This window comes from Tiliqua scincoides, chromosome 7 (assembly GCF_035046505.1).
Source record: "Tiliqua scincoides isolate rTilSci1 chromosome 7, rTilSci1.hap2, whole genome shotgun sequence".
NCBI lineage: Eukaryota > Metazoa > Chordata > Lepidosauria > Squamata > Scincidae > Tiliqua > Tiliqua scincoides.
In genome coordinates this window covers 19,189,742-19,208,227 of record NC_089827.1, presented here as the reverse complement: position 1 = coordinate 19,208,227, position 18,486 = coordinate 19,189,742, and the positions used below count along the sequence as shown (strand labels likewise).

At 41.7% G+C, this 18,486-nt stretch overlaps 1 protein-coding gene across 1 annotated transcript in view; it reads right to left on the bottom strand.

Moving 5' to 3' along the window:
* The window catches only part of ARID2 (AT-rich interaction domain 2), a 145,253-nt gene that overhangs the window by 28,468 nt on the left and 98,299 nt on the right, over window positions 1-18,486 (bottom strand). The window contains exons 8-16 of the mRNA XM_066634426.1: window positions 12,997-13,063; window positions 12,665-12,915; window positions 10,834-10,930; window positions 10,545-10,754; window positions 9,430-9,597; window positions 7,219-7,294; window positions 5,868-6,002; window positions 5,076-5,272; window positions 966-3,853 (exon numbers count right to left, since the gene is read on the bottom strand). Coding sequence (XP_066490523.1) covers window positions 966-3,853; window positions 5,076-5,272; window positions 5,868-6,002; window positions 7,219-7,294; window positions 9,430-9,597; window positions 10,545-10,754; window positions 10,834-10,930; window positions 12,665-12,915; window positions 12,997-13,063 — 4,089 coding nt within the window. The remainder of the gene's footprint in view (window positions 1-965; window positions 3,854-5,075; window positions 5,273-5,867; window positions 6,003-7,218; window positions 7,295-9,429; window positions 9,598-10,544; window positions 10,755-10,833; window positions 10,931-12,664; window positions 12,916-12,996; window positions 13,064-18,486) is intronic.

Genomic DNA, 18,486 nt, shown 5'->3' with positions numbered 1-18,486 from the left:
GAAAGGAAAAAAAAAGTTATAGGCCTATTTCAGAATGAAATAAGAAGGTAAATGAAAGAAAGTCATTTACATCTCTCCCACATACTACAAATAGAATATACATAATGAGAAAAAGTCAGCAGTTTTATGGTCAGTAAGATGGGGATACTGCATTTAGGTCCAAATTAATGGCAATATAAGATGCTTTGTCACATGCATGATTTACACACAGCATTCATAAGCATGAAGGTTAAAAGTCTGCAATTTATATAGAAATCAAAATCTTTTGTTACATCAACTATCTATAAAAGATCAGCAAAATAACAAATACTACAAGTATATTATAACCAGTGAACAAGCAGTACTTTTTCACAATAGTCAGTACTTCTACTGATGAAGAAGATTTGACATTATCTGTTTTACGCTCAAATACCCAGCCCATTGCAATAAACTTACACTCTTTCAAAGAATCTTTATACAGAAAAACCATTTGAAATTCACTCCTCAGTTACATGTTTGTTTGTGCTTACATGAAATTTGATAAGGCATATGTAAAGTACACATGCTGCAGAAATAAGAACCAATTGCAAATGGAGGTATTAACATACACAGCACAGCTCTGAATGCGACATAAACATTAACAAAAACACTTTAAACACGAAAACGTAAGGCAGAATCCCTCAGTCTTCAGAATAAGGGAACAATTAAATAAAAGTATGTACAAATGTTCTTCCAGTGCATAATCAAAGTACATCCTGATTGACAGTAATCATTACAATAAGTTTAAACTGTATTTCTACTGCTCAAATAGAAACCAGTGTGATTCTAGAATATTCTAGAATTCTATATATGAATGCAGAAAATTATTTTCTGAACATTTTAAAGTTAACAGGTGGAAGAATGCCAGAGTTGACCTTTTACATTTTTATACACTTGCACATATAATAAAGTTTGGCAACTAAGGTAAGTAAATAAGAAACACCTACCTGTGTGACCATACTTTGCATGTACGCTGATGGATGATGGTGGTGGTGATGGTGATGCTGCTGCTGCTGCTTTTGCTGAGCAGCACTTTCTATTGCTACTTTTGCTACAGTACTTGGATCTGCTCCAGCTGGCACAGCAACCATTGTTGCGCTGCAGCCAGCCTTGTTAGGGTCACTGATTGTAACAATTCTAACTCCTACTTTATTTGGGATTCCTGGAACAGTTTCCCTATCATTATCCTCTGCTGGCCTCTTTACAGTTTTGCATTCTGCAGTGCCATTAGTCGACCGAACATCAGATGACAGGGAAGCCAGGGGCCCACGAGGTCCTGAGTGTGGAACTGCTATGATCTGATGCCCCTGTATAACAGAGGCTGTTGACTGTGGCGAGACAACTACACTTGGGCGTTGCTGAGGCACATCTGAATTCAAACTTGAAGCTAGAGGTCCATTAGGTACATCAGGATTGGTACCACTAAATTGCTGGGTTAACAGTTTTGAAGCCTCTTGTGTACTGCTTACAGCAGAAGTAGTACCCAAACCTAGTACAGGCCCATTGGAAAATCTTTCCCCTTGATCACCTTTGGCAGCATCTTGTTGCATAACATCCAAATTCCCTTGTTGTTCTACTGAAGAAATCTCGCCATTTCCTACATGATTGGAAGTTTTGTGATTTGGAATGTTTTTGCTTAAATGGGAACCATCGCCTTTTTCAAAGTCACAGATTCCATTAACGAGGGGCTTCCTCAAATCACTTTTAATTTCCTGTGTGTCCGTTTGTTCAAAGTTCTGCTTTCCAAGAGCTCCATTCTCACCCAAGTCTAATGATGGACCATTACTGACCTGTGAGAACTGATTGGCCTCATTCTGAGTTTTCCCTGAGTTAGCTGGAGGTAGACTGGAGTCATGCTTTCTCCCATTTAGAAGACTTCCCATTTGTGTTTCATTTTCCTTTGCATCGCCATTGCTGGTGTTTGCAGCTCCTCTTCGGCAAGAAGGGTTCTCCATAACCTCTATTTTACGTTCATGAATATGTAAACCTGTTGCCTCCTTTGCTTCTTCTTCCTTTTGGCAAATGATTTTATCTCCTTTGAATGGGGGAGCTGTAGTAGAACATGTTGATTGTCCAGCCAGAGGTGCCTGATTAGATGGAAGCGTTTGCACTTGAAGCCCAACTCCTGCCTGTGTTCCACTCATTGCAATTCCAGCTGGAGCAATGATCTGAGCTGCATTTCCCTGACTCACAGTTGCTGTAGCAAAACTAGTATTTGGCACAACTGTTATGGTAACCTGATTGCCAGAAGTCCCTTGGAAAATGGTTGCTGGGCTATTTGAGATCAACTGGCCTGGCAATATCTGTAAATTGGAAATGGGAACTGTTTGTACTGCTCCTTGGGACTGGATTGCACTCTGGACTAATTGAACATTTTGCTGTCCAACTAACAGTGGCTGAGCTGAAGACTGCCCTTGAACTCCAAAAGCAGGTGCTTGGTTATTGGCCATCTGATAAACCACCTGAGGGCTGGGAGCCCTTGCGTTGCTTGGAGGAGGAATCTGTGGTGCTGGGAGGATAAGCTTTCCACCAGGAGTAGAAGGGCCTCGTTTTGGAAGCAACAGTTGTTTTATGAGACTGGATTCACTGGGAGGAGGCTGGCCCACGCCAGGGTTACTTTGCTGTGGCTGAACTTGCATCTGTCCCGGCGGCTGCTGTTGGACTTGTACTTGGGGCTGAGATGGTGCTGGTGAATGCTGCTGCTGTTGCTGCCTCTTCACAGAAAGCATCTGGCTGACAGTGGGAGGGGGTCCTTGCGCCTGGGGGGTGAGAGATGGAGATGATATTACTGTAGGGACTTGGTTATTTGAAAATGGTCCAGGAGAAGGTGAGGAAGATGGAGTTAGGTTTGGCTGCCCAGGCAACTGGACAGTTTGGCCAGCTGAAATTGAAGCTGGATTAGTAAGAACAATTTGGTGAATGGCTGGTGTATATGTTGGGCCTTGTTGGGTTGGTTGGCTTACAATCACTACACTTTGCTGAGGTGGTAGAGGTTGCTGCTGTGACTGCTGAATGGGTTGCTGTACCACTGTTGTGGGACCTTGTTGAGAAGGCAGAGGCTTTGGTGCAATATTCTGAAACCCTACCCTAGATGTAGGTGGATTCTGGACACCAGCAATAGTAACCACTTGTCCAGCTGCAACTTGAAAATTCTGAACTGTAGTAGCAGAAACTAGATTGGATGCTGAGCTTGTGACATACTGCTGAGGTGCTATGATGACTGTGTCTTGTTGGTTACCAGCTGTGGACTGTTGAGATGATGCTTGTACAGGCTGCGATGAAGTGGTAATGAGCTGTTGACCCTGTGAAACTGCTGAAGTGTATGCTGGTATGCTCTGTACTCTGCCAAATATATGGCCCTGATTTACAGCTTGTTGAATTACCGTAACGGGAGTGCCTGAGGGTATCTGTCCTGGTACCATTGCATGTAAAGGGGACTGCTGAATTACAGGTTGATGAAGCAAAGTCTGAGAGCCGACAACAGTAACAGACGGTTGTGGTCCTGCACTGCTAGGATTCTGAACTGATACTTGTGTTCCACCTCCTACAGCAAAAGAAACAGGAACTGCAGTCTGGGGAACAGTGCTCTGTATTACTGTGGCCTTGGCTACTTCACAAGAAATTGGAGCTTTGTTCTGTATGACAGTCACAGGAGCATTTTGTTGTTGCTGACTGTGAACTGAAGGGTTTTGCGGTATCCTGGAAACAGTCTGTACCACTGTAGGTGCACCTTGAACAGGGAAAGACATTTGTGTTGCACACAGAGCTGAAGACTGGTTGTTAACAGGGGTCCTCTGAAAATGGTTTCCTACGCTTGGTGGTCCATGTGGGAGTCCTGTTGATAAAACAAAAAAGACCAAAGTGAGAACCTTGATACTAATATTGAATAACATTTCAAAATAAAATAATATTTAGATTACCTATAAATCCAATCTCTTAATAATCTTAGAACCTGCACAAGCCACAGATTTTGTGCAAAACATACAAGGGCAAATATCTAATGCTATGTTCATGTCTTTTCTTTCCCTTCCTTATTCTTTTAGGGTTTGCTGCACTATTGCTATGGTTTACCCCTGCTGGTTGTTCCCAAGCCCACATAAGTAAGCAGCTGCTTTTCTGTATCATCAGTAGACTGTCTGTTACAACTTGTAGGTTTGGGATTTGAAGTTGTTCAGTACTAAGCGGCACTCGTTTGTCCCCACCTTCCAAAATCCAGAATTAGTTGCTTCACATTCCCTCTCTCTCTTCCCCCCACCCCAGCTGAATCCTGCACTTGTTTCAGTCACATCTCCACACTGCCCCTCACCCCACATTTCTCCAGTATGTGCTCAGTCTGACCTGTCTTCGCCAACACTCTCTGGCACTTTTGATAACAATTTGATCACCCTACTTCAAAACATCATCCTTTCCAGAAACCACATACTTTCCCTCTCCAAGCTTCTTGTGAATTTCTTTAATTGTCATGTAATGATCTAATTGTATTAGTTATATTAATTACATTAATTGTAACATAATAATTTAATGTAATTAAAAATTAGAAGTGTGCCTTGACAACTTTAGTGCCTTGTCAGTGTGCTGTGAGCTGAAAAAAGTTGAAAATGGCTTGGGACCAATGCTCTGGGACCATGTCCCACAAGGAAACATGCATACAATATCTAAATGACAGTTCACACACCAGCCAACCATATAGTAGTTCTGTTTTTATGTACTGGAAGACAAGCTTCCCCTCTCCCACATGTATAGCATGCTATTTATGAGGCTGCTATACATCCCTGTGCAAGTGCTTTATCCACACGATCTACCTGTTTTTATTTTGTACTGGAAAGACTGCAGGGACAGACTTGTACATGCTCAATCACATACCACACTCCAAATATGCTAGGTGATAGAAATACACATGCTTAGCATTCTCATGCTTGCTTGAGAATTTCTCCTGTGCCCTACTTTGTACACATACAGGTAACATGTGAATCAGTGCAATATTTTATACTATTGTAACTGAAATCAATGCAAAGTGATTATTACACAAAATACAATAATATATATTATACAGATACCTGCTGGTGAAGGAGGCAGAGCTACATCAGGAACAGAATCAACTCGGAGGACAGGGGTTGAAGAAGGTTGTTGCTGATAATACATCTGAATAGGGAGTGGTATAGCCCTCCTTTTTACGCCTACCACATGAATATGTGCCTGCCCATTGTTATTTGGATCCTCTACTCTCTTCACTGAGTGATTTGGAAAGACAGTTCTGCCAAACACAAGCAAACAAATATATTACTGGCAGCAATAGTCAGTCTATAGTATGGTCTTTTCATACTATATACTAAATATCATGGTAACCTAGGTTAGTCAGTCAACCTATCTCAGTTATTGCCTCCATGGTATTACAGTTGCTATCACAGTTGCTCTTAGTTTTGTGGCGCTTACTAGATAATTTTATGACTGCTATTTAAGGGGGGAAAATGCAAGAACAGTAAGGAAGGGGAAAAAAGCATTTTGAACTACTGTAAACTACTGTAAAAAGATTTTCTCAATAGGGTATGATGCTTGCAACCTTCTGACAGACCAACCAGTTCAAAGGAAGTGCTCCCAGACTCTTTGTTGCAACTGGAAGTTTTAGTTCTCAAAAGGTATGAAGTAGAAAAATAAAATGAAAAACCCAGACAATGTATTCAGAGCAACACCTTCTTTTCAAAACAGCTACTGCCTTTAACAATATAAGTTTTTTTACTGGTCCTATATGCAAACCCTACTCTGAAGTTGAAAATCAGTACAAAACTGCAGATTCCAGGACATGTGCAGATTCCAGGATATAGTTTATTCTAGGACTATGATCATCTTACCGAAGACATTTATAAAATCCAGTTGATGTTAAGATTCCACCGCGAGCTAGTTTACTGCACGTGGAGAGGTATTCAGAATACATTTCAGCTCGGGAGACAGAGCAATCTGGATTTACCTCAAAATGGGCGTTCAACCTAAAGGGAGAAAATAGAAAAAGCTGGATAAGCACATGGTAAAAAATTCAGTGGTCTAACTGTTCTTTCATAGTCTAAATGTAAATGTAGCTCAAGGAGAAGCTGTGTTGGTAGGCTGACAGTTTACTCAGCTACAGAAGTTTAAAAAATACTTCCACCAAAAAGTTGGTCCAATAAAGATGCCTTATATAACTCACTGACATCATTGACATCCACAGTTCCTTGCTCTGTAGGAAGGATCTCTTGCTGTAGAGCAGAGGTCTCCAAACCCCGTTCCGGGGGCCAGATACAGCCCGCGGCCAGCCTCTATCTGGCCCACGGCAAGCCTCTGATCCCGAGAGCTTCTGGTCTAGTTGATCAAACACAACCGGAGTTGTGCTTGTGGGCTAGGGGAATGTGGGTCCGTTTAAGTGTGTGCTTTATTTCTTGGGCTGTGTTGGTATTTGGCGAAATCCTGGGCATTTGAGCCCATTCCTTTATTCATTCATCTAAGTTCCATCTCTAATGTATTTATTTAAATTTTATTATTTAATTTCTTTTCTGGTCCTCCACACTACCAGATATTTGACACAGCCCTTTGGTCAAAAGTTTAGAGATCCCTGCTGTAGAGCAAGGGAAACTATGATGCTACTCAACGTTTTCAAAACACGCTTTGCCAAGCAAGAACTGAACACTATAAGAATTTGTTTCACAGTTGTATCTGCAAATCTGTTTATGTATCTATTTGTACAGCTACTGTTAGATCTTAAAGCTGCAGTAGGCTCAATGTAAGAAGACCTCTGGAAAATGAACACAATCAAGTTCATGAAAATGTTTGAGTTCAGCATGGAATTCAGCTGATCAGGGAGAAGAAGCAACATTCTTCATGTCCATCTTGTTGCAAAGATAAACAGATTTAAATATTTAAAGTTTAGAATATTACAGAACTTAAAATAATCTAAACTTTGCCTGAATTGTGTACCAGCTCCAAACTTTTACTGTAATATTAGGGAAAAAGGAAAACCTTGTATACAAAATTCTCTACTACACAACAAATGTTGAAATGAATTATTTATAATATTTCTACAAAACAAAATTAATCTTATTTTTTTAGAGAAAGAGATAGATTTTTACAAAAACTAAATAGACCAGATTATTTAGTAGGGCATATGAATATGTTCACCTGTGACTGGATCTTTCATAACGTTAAAATGCTTTAGTAGAATTATGTGCTTACCATTGGCATGCAAATTTTTCACTGTCTATTTCTACTATTCCTGGTGGTGGAGCACCATGCTGTGCTACTCTTGATGCTATGGAAAATAAATGAGAGTTAGGATCAGGGATTTCAGCCAGTATCCCTCAACCATTTACATTCATCCAGTTTTCAACCCTATTGATTTATTTCTTGTACAGAGTTGCCTGTAAGCAGATGTTGTTTTGTTAGCTGGAGCCTTAAGATCATGGAGGCTACCAAATTTTGAACTACACTAATCAGCAGACGTATCTGAAACCAGTTAGCATCAAAACTAGCAAATCAAGTTTGCTTTGGTTGTCATTAAATCTACCTATTCTAAATGATAAAAATACCAGATATAATAATTCCAGATTTCATTTAAAAATGAAGGGCACAATCCATCCTAGCACAGAGGAATCAGCTTAGGGCTTAATATAGTCTATTGCTCCTATCTTCCCTGCTGTGTATGCACTAGAGTGCCCAGGCCATGATCTGATGAGGAGGTTCATGTGCACCTTCCTATCTTCATCTAGCTCTCTCTTTCAGTGCAACATGACTAAAGTTGAGAATTCCCATTCCCTTACAAAGCAAAGCTCTATTCAAGATTCAGTGGCTCAGTCTTTGCTTTTGGGTCCAGTTTAAGGTGCTAGTTATCACCTCATGTTCTATATGGTTTGGGTCCACATTGTTTAATATCGCCTATTCCCATACTGATCTGCCCACATATTAAAATATTTTGGGATTGCCTTGCTCCACATCCGAGGTTTAAAGGACAAACATGCAGAACAAGGCCTTTTGCTTTGCAATGCTCAGGTTCTCCCTTCCATCTGAAGTTTGAACTACCTCAGCCCCTCTTAGCGTTTCAATGTTTTGCCATGTCTTTGTTCATTGCTGCAGGACTGAGGTTCTCAATCTGAAGCGTCATAATGCCCTAGCCTGAGAAGACCTGCCTCTGGCCCCTTAAGGGGTGGGGGAAGGGGAAAGGCAGCAATACAATTCCCATCAGGCCGCTACTGGGGACAAAGGGGAGTGATTTACTAACAGATAGAAGTGCCAGTCTTTGGGCGGTGCAGGGAGCAACATCCAATTGCCTTTTTTTTTAACATTCCGAGTCTTGGGGAGCCCTGTGGAGAGGTCTGCGGGACTCCCCACACCCTTCCCGGAGGCTGGCACATCTAACTGTAAGTAAAAATACACGCTCCTTTGTCCCCAGTGGCAGTGCAATCTCCCGCCAAGACTCTCCCCCTGTTTCCCAAAGTTTTGGAAACTGCTAGTTGTTATGTTTTAAATTACTGGAGGTCCCTTTTGGGGCATAGGATGAAAAAATGGAGTAATAAATAAAACAGAGAGAGAGAGAGAGAGAGAGAGAGAGAGATGGATGGATGGATGGATGTACATCAATTCTTCCACACACAGCCCTGCTCCAAGTCTGGTTGTAAAGCAAACATTACATTCTTTTTTTAACAGTAGTTATTGTTTCTGTCAACAAAGAAGAGATAATAAATGTATTTTTCTTATCAAACAATTCGTGCTTAAGTTGTCATATCACAAAAGAAGGTCATGACATGTCACAAAAGAAGGACATGTCACACATGTCATCATTTGTTATGCATATAGTAGGGCAGTGCTACCCAAACCTACCTTGTCACAACACCCTGTGCTGCAGGCACAGTGCTTGGAACCCGGAACTAAGTGGCGATGACTTGGGATGTGATGACATCATCACCATCATCACCAGTTACTTCTGGGTTGGAGGCTCAGGGCAGGTGGATGGGTCCTTCAAATGGTGAAAACTTTGCACATGGAAGTCTACTTGCCAAGCCTCTTACTGCCATTTTCAGCACCGTTTTGAGTGATTGCTGCTGAGTGGCAAGCATCCTGTGCTGCCCCTGTGTGTTCACCACTCCACCCCTAGGAACCACACCTCACAGATTGGGGACCACTGCACTAGGGTGCTTCTGTTTGCCAAGTGCACATGCACCTCATCTGGGCACAATAAGAATTCACACAGCACATACTCAAAAGATCTAACATGATGATTTTTATGACTTAGATTTTTGGTACCTTTAAAAATGATTCAGATTCTGAATCTGAAAAACAGTTTGATGAGAAAGTTACCAATTTATTTATAACAACACTTTTTAAAAAGGAACTAAGAAATAATTATTTATTTAATTTATACAAAATTTATCTTTCTAGAGCTATTCTCACCTGGCGTAGCAGATACATGCACCTGTGACGGAACTTGCTCCACTGCTTGGGGCCTAATTTCAGACAGTATTTGGTGACTTGTATTTTGATGTTCAACAAGTTTTACTGCACTAAGTGCATCAGGTCCAAACATCTGGATGTCCACCGAGACCAAGCATACTAATGCATCTGAAATGTAAAGAAATTTATTATGGAAAAGAAAAATTTGCACACATTTGTTATAACTACTTATATTTTTCTTAGCATAATATGCCAACTACCCCTATATCCATGGATCCTGTTATCTGTGGATTGGGTACACGGCCTCCCCTATACCCCCTCAGGAGGCGAGGCAGCTAAAAACACATGACTAAAAACACACAGAGTGCTTCCCCAGGCCTCCTAATGCCTTATAAGGCGTTAAAAACTTCAATTCTGGCTTCTCCATGAAACTGGAAGCCATGTGTTTTTAGCTGCCAAGTTCAGTCTGAGCCCGGCAGAGTCCATGGATAGACATCCATGACCTCTGCTGAGCTTAGAAGCCCCTCTGGACTGTCCAGGCCGCGGGGACAGGCATTCACCCGAATCCACTGTTTCTGCTATCCACATGAGTGGGGGTGGTTCTGAAACGGAATCCCTGCAGATAAGGGGGCACAACTGTATTTAGTTTGCTTTCGCTTCCTTTATTCTCCAAAAAAGGAAAGGAACTCAGTTATTTGAAGGTATTATAGTAGAGTTGTTTCATATATGCCTATACGTGCCAAATTCTTTAAAACAGTAGCTCCCAAACTTTTTAGCACCAGGACCCACTTTTTAAAACAACACTCTTATCGGGATCCACCTAGCTTTATGAGACTTAGAAAATATTCACTTTACCAGTACTCAAGCCTCTGTTTTTATCCTTTTTACTATAGTTGAAGGGGACTGCCTTCTGGAGCATTTGTTGAGCTGGAGCATATGTTGTTCATAAGACTAGGAGGCCAGGTCTCGCAGATCCAAGTCCCTGCACACTGAACCACATTGTCTCTCAATTCCTTATAGGTGGTCACACTATAAGGTACACTACTGCACATTACTTCTGCATTCTAACCCACAACACTGCTAATATACAAATATATAAAAAATTTCTCACTCACCTATGCTTTTGTCAACTTTAGCTATCTTTGTGCAGGCCACTTCTCCCATTTCAGTTAGCATATAGAGCACTTCGAGAGCAGATATTACAAGCAGCACATCAGGCAACGTGAGATGACAGATTATTTCTTTGTAGGATTCTTGATCTACATATTCACAAATTAAGACACCATTGTCCTCAGCTTTACAAAGATTCCCCAAGATTTCCATGCCTGAAACAAAAACAGAACTTTTTAGGGGCATATTCTCCAACCATTCAGAATAGGATGGGAAAAACACTTAGGAGCTTACCTCTCATTTTTAGGAATCTATCTCTTGACATTAAGCATTTTGTAACGGTATGGAACATTAGATGAGTTGTTTTGAAATCAACAGGGTCCAACAGAAGCTGAAGAAAAAAAGCAGCACACATTAACCTGATTACAATATTTGTGACAGTTGGAATGATTAATAAAATAATATTTATATTTCATAGAATAGTTAAGAAAATCTTTAGCCTGTACACTCAAAACATTTTCAAATACTACTCATTCATTGGAACATGATTTCATTAGTGCAAGGAACAAATTCCTGTTTTTAATTTAATTTACACTCTCTGTCACTGAATTCAGTCTCACCTGCTGTTTTGGAAGAAAAGGAACAGTACAGTTCTATGCATAGCTCCTTAGAAGTAAGCCCTGAGAATTCTATGGGACTTAGAGCCCAATCCTGGGCTTAGTGCCGTGACTCCATGTCGCCGCACACTGTTGCAAACGTGCCATAAGGCACGTCTGTGAGCGTCACTGCCGGGCAACCGCCCATGCTAGCCCAGCACTGGCCGGTGCTGGGCTAGCACAGAGTGGTTGCCCAGCCTCTATGGCTTGGCAGTCTCCTGGACCGCCGCACGGTAAGTGGGATGGGGAGGGGAGTGGGGAGGAGGTGTTTGGGGGAGGCCAGCGGGGAAAGAAGAGAGAGTGGGGGTAGGCTTGAGCAGGGGCGTGAAGGGGAAGGGGCAGGTGGGAGCTGTGCCGAGGGGGGGAAGGAGGGAGGTGGGTCCGTGGAGCTCCACTCCACCAGATCAAAGGCGCTCGTGGAGGGCTCAGCGCCCTACATGAGCACCTTTACTTTACAGCCGAACTTTAGGGAGGTCCCCAAAAGGAACCTTCTCCTTCTCCTGAGATGCTGCCCGCAGTAGCCCGGGGCTCGCAGGATCCGGCGGCAACCATTCTCGGTGCCACCGAGGCTGAGCGCCCCAGGCAGCTCAGGATTGGGCTGTTAACTGGCAAGAAAATGTGCATACCTAAGAATCTGTTTATTTCAGTACTTTCCTGCTTATTTAAATCTGGATTTGGATGTAAAAGAAGGTTCATCAGTAGTTTTAAATATCCCAAGCATTAAATGTACAGAATGTACACTTCCAGAATCTGGAAGAGATTACTTTTATAAGCCTAAGAAGAGTAGCATTCTTTTCAAATGCTCCTCAAGGGTCATATGGGACAGGCACATCATTTTTCAATGAATGAGGTGCAATGGGAGCAAGCTAGAAGAATAGCAGTTAATGCTTATTGGTTTAAACGCCAATTACCAAAATCTACAACTTTTGATTTAAAGGCTAGGCATTTTGTGTGTGTGTGTCTTTTTTCTTAAGCACTAGAATTTTTTAAACACTAGTTGGGCATCTTCATATACTTAGCTAATTATCACCTCAGGATAACTTTACCATGTGGGGTTTTTTGGTGACCAAATGTCCCTTTTTTCTTTACTATAAAGTTGGGGGAAAAATTCCTGAATATCATCCCATCAACTGAAAAAAACAGAGTATTTTAAAATTTCTAATTCATCTTTCCAACCAATACACTCACTCTTTCTCGAGAAAGCAAAATTAAACTAAATTTAATTTTTTTTAAAACATGCAGGTCATGAAGGACACTGAGATGGAATGGAATCAGTTCAGAAAACAAAAATTTATTGTATTTTTTTGACAATACGAACAATACCACTAAAAAGCCTGCACAAACAAGCTATTCTTCGAAACTTTCCTTTCATATTAACATCTCTAATTTTTAAACCTAAGGTCACTCTAACTTTGGGAATTAATGCTGTTGAACACTCACAGGTATCAAATTTTGTATTTGCTGCTTACCTCTGCTGCAATGTTTCCTAACGTGTCAAGTCCCAACTGCCTTAGGGAAATAAAATGACTGTGTGCAGAGAGTAACAGGAAACGCAGACAGGTACGATTAGCTGCCAACAGCTTAACATTTCCCTCCTCAAAGGAAAGATTTCGCAAAATCACTGCAATCTGGAGAACCCGCTGCCCTTCAATATCATTAATGCCCAACTTGCGTGGGGGATGAAATAAAGACTCCCATATCCAGTCATCTGGTGGAGCATCTACAAAGAAAAGATACTCACTTTAACAGTTTGTGTGCTATCTATACCAGATACAGTCTAATCTTATTCAAGGCAACTCACCTTGAGATTTGCTTCTGTCGGAAATGAGGTCACGTACTTCATTATCTTCAACAATATCCTTCCAAAACTGGGGGAGGGGGAACAAAAAACGTTGATTTTCTGAAGTGTGAAGTTTCCTTTAAAAAGTTACTAGTCTCTGAAAAGTATATTGTATAATAATGAAAGTAAAGAATGTACTACATACAGCGTCTTAATTATGAGACAAAAAAGAAGTACAAGTTGAGCCTACTTATCCAAGGATGTTAGATCCACATATTTGGCTCAAAATTTGGCTCCTCCAGACCCGCACTGAGCCACATTTGGCCCAACCTGAAGCCTCCAGAGATCCTGGAAGGGCACTTCCAGTATTCAGCTGATAACCAGAAGTGCCCTTCTAGGGTCTCTGGAGGTCATTCCAAACTCCATGGAGGTTGGACCCGAAATCTGTGTGATTTGATATGCGGATAACGAGGGTTCACCTGTATAAAAAAATTTTTAAGTGTTTTGATGCAGGGCTCAAACTCTTGACCCTCAAAGCCTCCTGAGTCTTTAACAGCTACATGGCTATAAAGGTTATCATCAGATGCACAGCGCCAGAACCATACACTTCCTTGCTGTGTTTCTTTAATGTAAAAGGATTCCCCATTTTTGCGGAAAGATATAGACATCCTTAGTTTAATGCTTTCCTTTACATTTTCCTCAAATCATTGTGCCAAATTCTACATTATTGTAGCACAATACAATGATCAACTCAAAATGATTTTCCTTTTCAAAAATACAAAGTGTTATCTTCTAAATAAACCAACATTCAAAAAAGCTATCTCCTTTAGTTATTGTGACATGCCTATGTTTAATCCTATCAATTCCTTTTTCTTGAATCTTTAAATGAAGGCTATACTTATTGTCACTGAAAGTATTCCAACAAAAACATGATGCTGATTCATAATTGGCAGGGTAGGGAGAAAAAAGGAGAAAAAGAGAGGCACTGTTATGCACTGTTCAATTAATTTGAAAATCAAGAAAGAAAAGAATAAATGATGGTATACAAATGGTTGCAGTGATCATGCTCTTGCCAGCAACATCTCTTTCATAAAAAAACTACATCAGTGGAAATAATATCTCTAAAACCAACTGAGAGCCCAATCCTGTGGTCCGCGCCGCACCTCTATTGCAAGCGTGCCGTAAGGCACGTTTGCGGGGCTTACCGGTGGGCTCCCGCCGGAGGTGGCTCAGCTCCAGCCGGCAATGAGCCACTGCCCTGTGGGCACCCGCTTTTCGCAGCTTGGCGGTGCCTGCGACTGCTGGGCTGCGGAATGGGGAATGGGAGCGTTCCCGGGGGTGCAGGGGAGGCGTTCCGGGGAGGGAGAGGCGTTGTTGGGGGCATTCCCAGGGGCGGGGGAGAGGTGGGTCTGTGGAGCTCCGCAGGATCCAGGGCACTCGGGTAGGGCTGCTTGCACCTTCACTTTAGTAGTGACCAAACAGTCGCTGCTAAAGTGAGTAGTCCCTTTGCGGGACCACTTCCCTTACTTAGGGGAAGGGGACAAATGTCCCCTTCTCCCGAGTAGCCTCCCATGGTAGCGCAGGAGGCTGTGGATCCGGCGGGAGCCCTTTGTAGAGCCACCGGGTCTCACAGCTCCAGGCAGCTTAGGATTGGGCTGTGAATACCTTCCCTCATTTAAACACAGATATATATAACAGTTAATTAAAATTCACTTAACCTTAAACAGATAACTCCATATCAACATAAGAGGTATTTTTAGAAGCAACAGGATGAAATTGAATCTTTGCTGACTTCTTTAAACTGTACTGAGGTACTATATACTGCACAATGCACAGTAGATTTTGTAATATATCCAAGTTTCTTCTTTGAGAGAGAGAGAGAGAGAACAAAAACACCACAACATACTGTTGCTAACATTACGCTATGAGGCAACCCTGAAATTATCTTTTCTCAGACACAATTCTTTCAACTGATGCACAGGTCAAAAATTTCCTATTTCCTCATACCCATCTAGATTGAATTAATTTTGGTCTTCTTGATATACAGCAAATGGTATGAGGCCCAAATGTTCTCCACATGGAAAAAGCACTCTTCTTACTCAAAGGTAAGAAGAAAAAGTATAAGAAAAACATAAGAAAAAGTAGAGCTTTGTTTCTCTATTTCCTTCTCAGCATGTGCATGCAGGATGCCAGGACATTATGGGGAATGAGAGGTCTGTATACACCTCCTGCTCAGTCTCCCTGCCACAAACTGGCATTTGTTGACTAAGTAGAGGGGAGTGGGCTGCATGAGAAATATAGGATACGTACATAGGTGACTCATTCCCTGTTAACAGTCTGGCACAGAAATGTGATCTCAATTACAACTGATACTAGACTAGTACCGTTGTATGTTCCCCACAAACAAAATAAAAACAATACACAGGTGCCCCCTGCTCAGCTGACAGGTCAGGGACCGGTGCCGTGGTGAAAAGTGAAACCTTGTCTTTTTTAGGGCATAATCCTAACTGGGTCTACACAGAAGTAAGTCCCATTTTGTTCAATGGGGCTTAGTCTCAGGATAGTGTGGTTACGATTGCAGGCTTAGTTTACAAATGTTCCTTCCAAAACTTTTTTAGCTAGCAAATTGCAAATGCCTTTTTAATCTTGCAAATTCCTGTTGTCACAAAAGATGTCATATGCAAATCAATATAGGGGAAGGCAATTTTAGGCTTTAGAACAGCAGAGAGGTTGAAAGAGTGGACGATGCGTTGGATGAATGACTTCCAGATATAACTGAAATGTGTTGAAAGTGTGGATTGCCAAGAAACGAACCGTCAGAAAGTGGGGGATACCTGTACTCGAAAGCTAGCACTTCAGAGAGATTAGGACAGAGACAAAATACTTGCGACAAACATTTCTTAATACTGAATTTTACCATTTTTTTTCTACCAAGGTTCTTCTATACACTTCTATTAGTTAAAAAAAAATCTTATTTTTGATTTTTTTCTTTTATGAAAACTCTCTATTTACTATGAACAATAATAGTTGTCTAAAAGAATTAGCAAGTTGTGACACATTGCAAACTTTCCATTGGTGCTTAAAAAACTTTTAATGTCCAAACAGAAAGATCACTTTCCTTTAATAGAAATGCTAGTCCTTCTTGGTTTTACTGCACTTCTGTCAATGAATCTAAGCTCCATGAATTATGCAAAGTCTACATTTTAAAATGTACTTCACTGTTCAAATTCTAATATCGAAATCCTATGGATGCCTCCTTAACGTAAGCCTCATTGAGTTCAACAGAACTTACTCCTATGTAAGTACTCCCATGTAAGACGATGGTCTCAAGTTACCTAAAATTTGGTTAGGGAAGTTGTTTAAATTTTAGGTTTCTTTTTCATAACAACATCACCATATACAATGCAATACATTAGTACAGTCGTGCGTCGCTTAGTGATAGGGATAAGGACTGGCACTCCCATCATCAAGTGAGGCTTGACGCTATATGAAGTCCCCGAAGCCGAGGGGAAAGCTGTGCTCCCCTCACCTCCGGAGGCTTTTCTGACCATGTGCTGCCTCCGTAAGGCTCAGAATGCCTGAACCACTTGAGAGACACGACTTCCCATTTTCTGAGGCTTCTGAGCCTCCAGAGACAGAAAAGTATCCAGAGGTAAGGGGAGCAGAGCTCCCCTCGCTTCAGAGGCTTGGGGGGGGGGGTGTGCAGTAACCAGTGGTGGCATCACATATGCAGCCCTTCGATGGTTGGAGCGCCGCAAAGCCGTGCACACCTGTACTACATGACACTGCTTGTTGTAAAAGATTAACTAATGAACAATTCTTATATTCAGACTCATCAGAAATTTTACTACACATTGTCTTGCTAGTCAGTTAATAAGGCCATCATGCCCTCTAGTGGCAAACCAATCTTTTCCAAATCTTAAAAAGGTAATGCATTCATTGAGTACATGAAATCTCACTTTTTTCAATTAGATACAACACTGCTCAAAGGTTTGCGGAATCTGACTGAAGCTCTTTCTGGAGATTTTGTTCCCCACCCCCATGACACAACGCCATTTCATTAAGGAGATCTTGTTAAAATCTCTAGAATTGCTTTCAGTAGCCTCTTGAAGCTGATTCCTGGAAACTTCAGCCTTCCAAAAGGGCTGGGTACACTAAGCGCTCACAACACATCAATCATAGAGAGAGAGAGAGAGAGAGAGAGAGAGAGAGAGATCAGAGACATCACAACATACTGTTGCTAACAGTAAGCTATGAGGCATCCCTGAAATTATGAAAAGTACAAATCAAAATCCGGAACATGATTTGGTGGTGGTCTGCTGCACCAAAAATCTATCACCTCAATCTATACATCTATACTCATGACTTATCTTGAACACTATTCACACACCACAACAATGCTGACATCTATTAACAAAAAGGTTGTGGATAATGAATACAGCAAATCCCTGACTTAAATTCTGATTTTGTTCCATCTACTTGTCCGTAAGTCAAAACGGATGTAAGTTGGAACAGCATGATTGTGACTGCATGAAGGTGTCTATGTGTTGTATTGGAAGATCTGGCGAGGAGGTAGATGTGGTATCAGCAGTGGCCCCTTTAAGGGTAAGGCCTGGGCATTCAGCAGGGAGTGTACTGCACAGCTGCAGCCACTTGAAGGCAATAAGGCCCTCAGGCATAAAAGCACCTGATGAAGGGAGAGTTTGGTGTGGGTAGCAGAAGGAGGAAAGCTGGAGACTGGATTAATGGACTGAGGAATTGAAGGCTAATGGATTGCTGGAACTGCTAATGAACTGATGTGTGAATGGACTTTGGAAGCTGCTGGAGCAGAAACTAAGGGAGACACTAAGACTGGTGTTTGGCTGCTGTGCCCAAGACCTGCAGAGAACCAAGGGGCTGCTGTAGTGGTGGGAGGCTGCTGGCATGAAGGAGGACCTCTGTAGGTTAAACAGGCAAGCTACCCTGGTGGTGGGGTCCAGCAGTACTGCAGGGCAGAACCAGGGTTGTCTTTGAGGAAAGAAGGGGAGCTCATTAGCTAAAAGTGGGTATAATTCTCCATAAGAACTGGAATCTGGCAGAACAGTAGTCCAGCTGATTCTCACAGGAATAAAAGCACAAGTCCTGACAGATTTCGCCTGTGCAAAAGCGCAGATACAGCTGTGCATAAATTGGGATGTCTTAAGATGGACATCTAGAAAAGGGTACCGGTATACAGATAAGTTCCCAAGTTATAAACTGTAAAACTTTAGACTTGACTGATGAGCCCTTCTTACATTCCAAATGTTGCTTGCCATTATGAATTTATAATTCATCTCCAAACTGTGGGACCGCTGCATTTATAAAAAGCTTTCTTCGTTGTGCATGGTGCTTAATGTTCTGTGCTGCTGCCTCTTATCTTGCAAGCTGATTTTTTCAGAAAGTTGTTCCGGGCAGCCTTTTCCACCCCAAAATTGGGGCGCAAAGCCTGCTGGGGGTGATGTGCAGTGGAAGCAGCTGTCTGGCATGACTTTC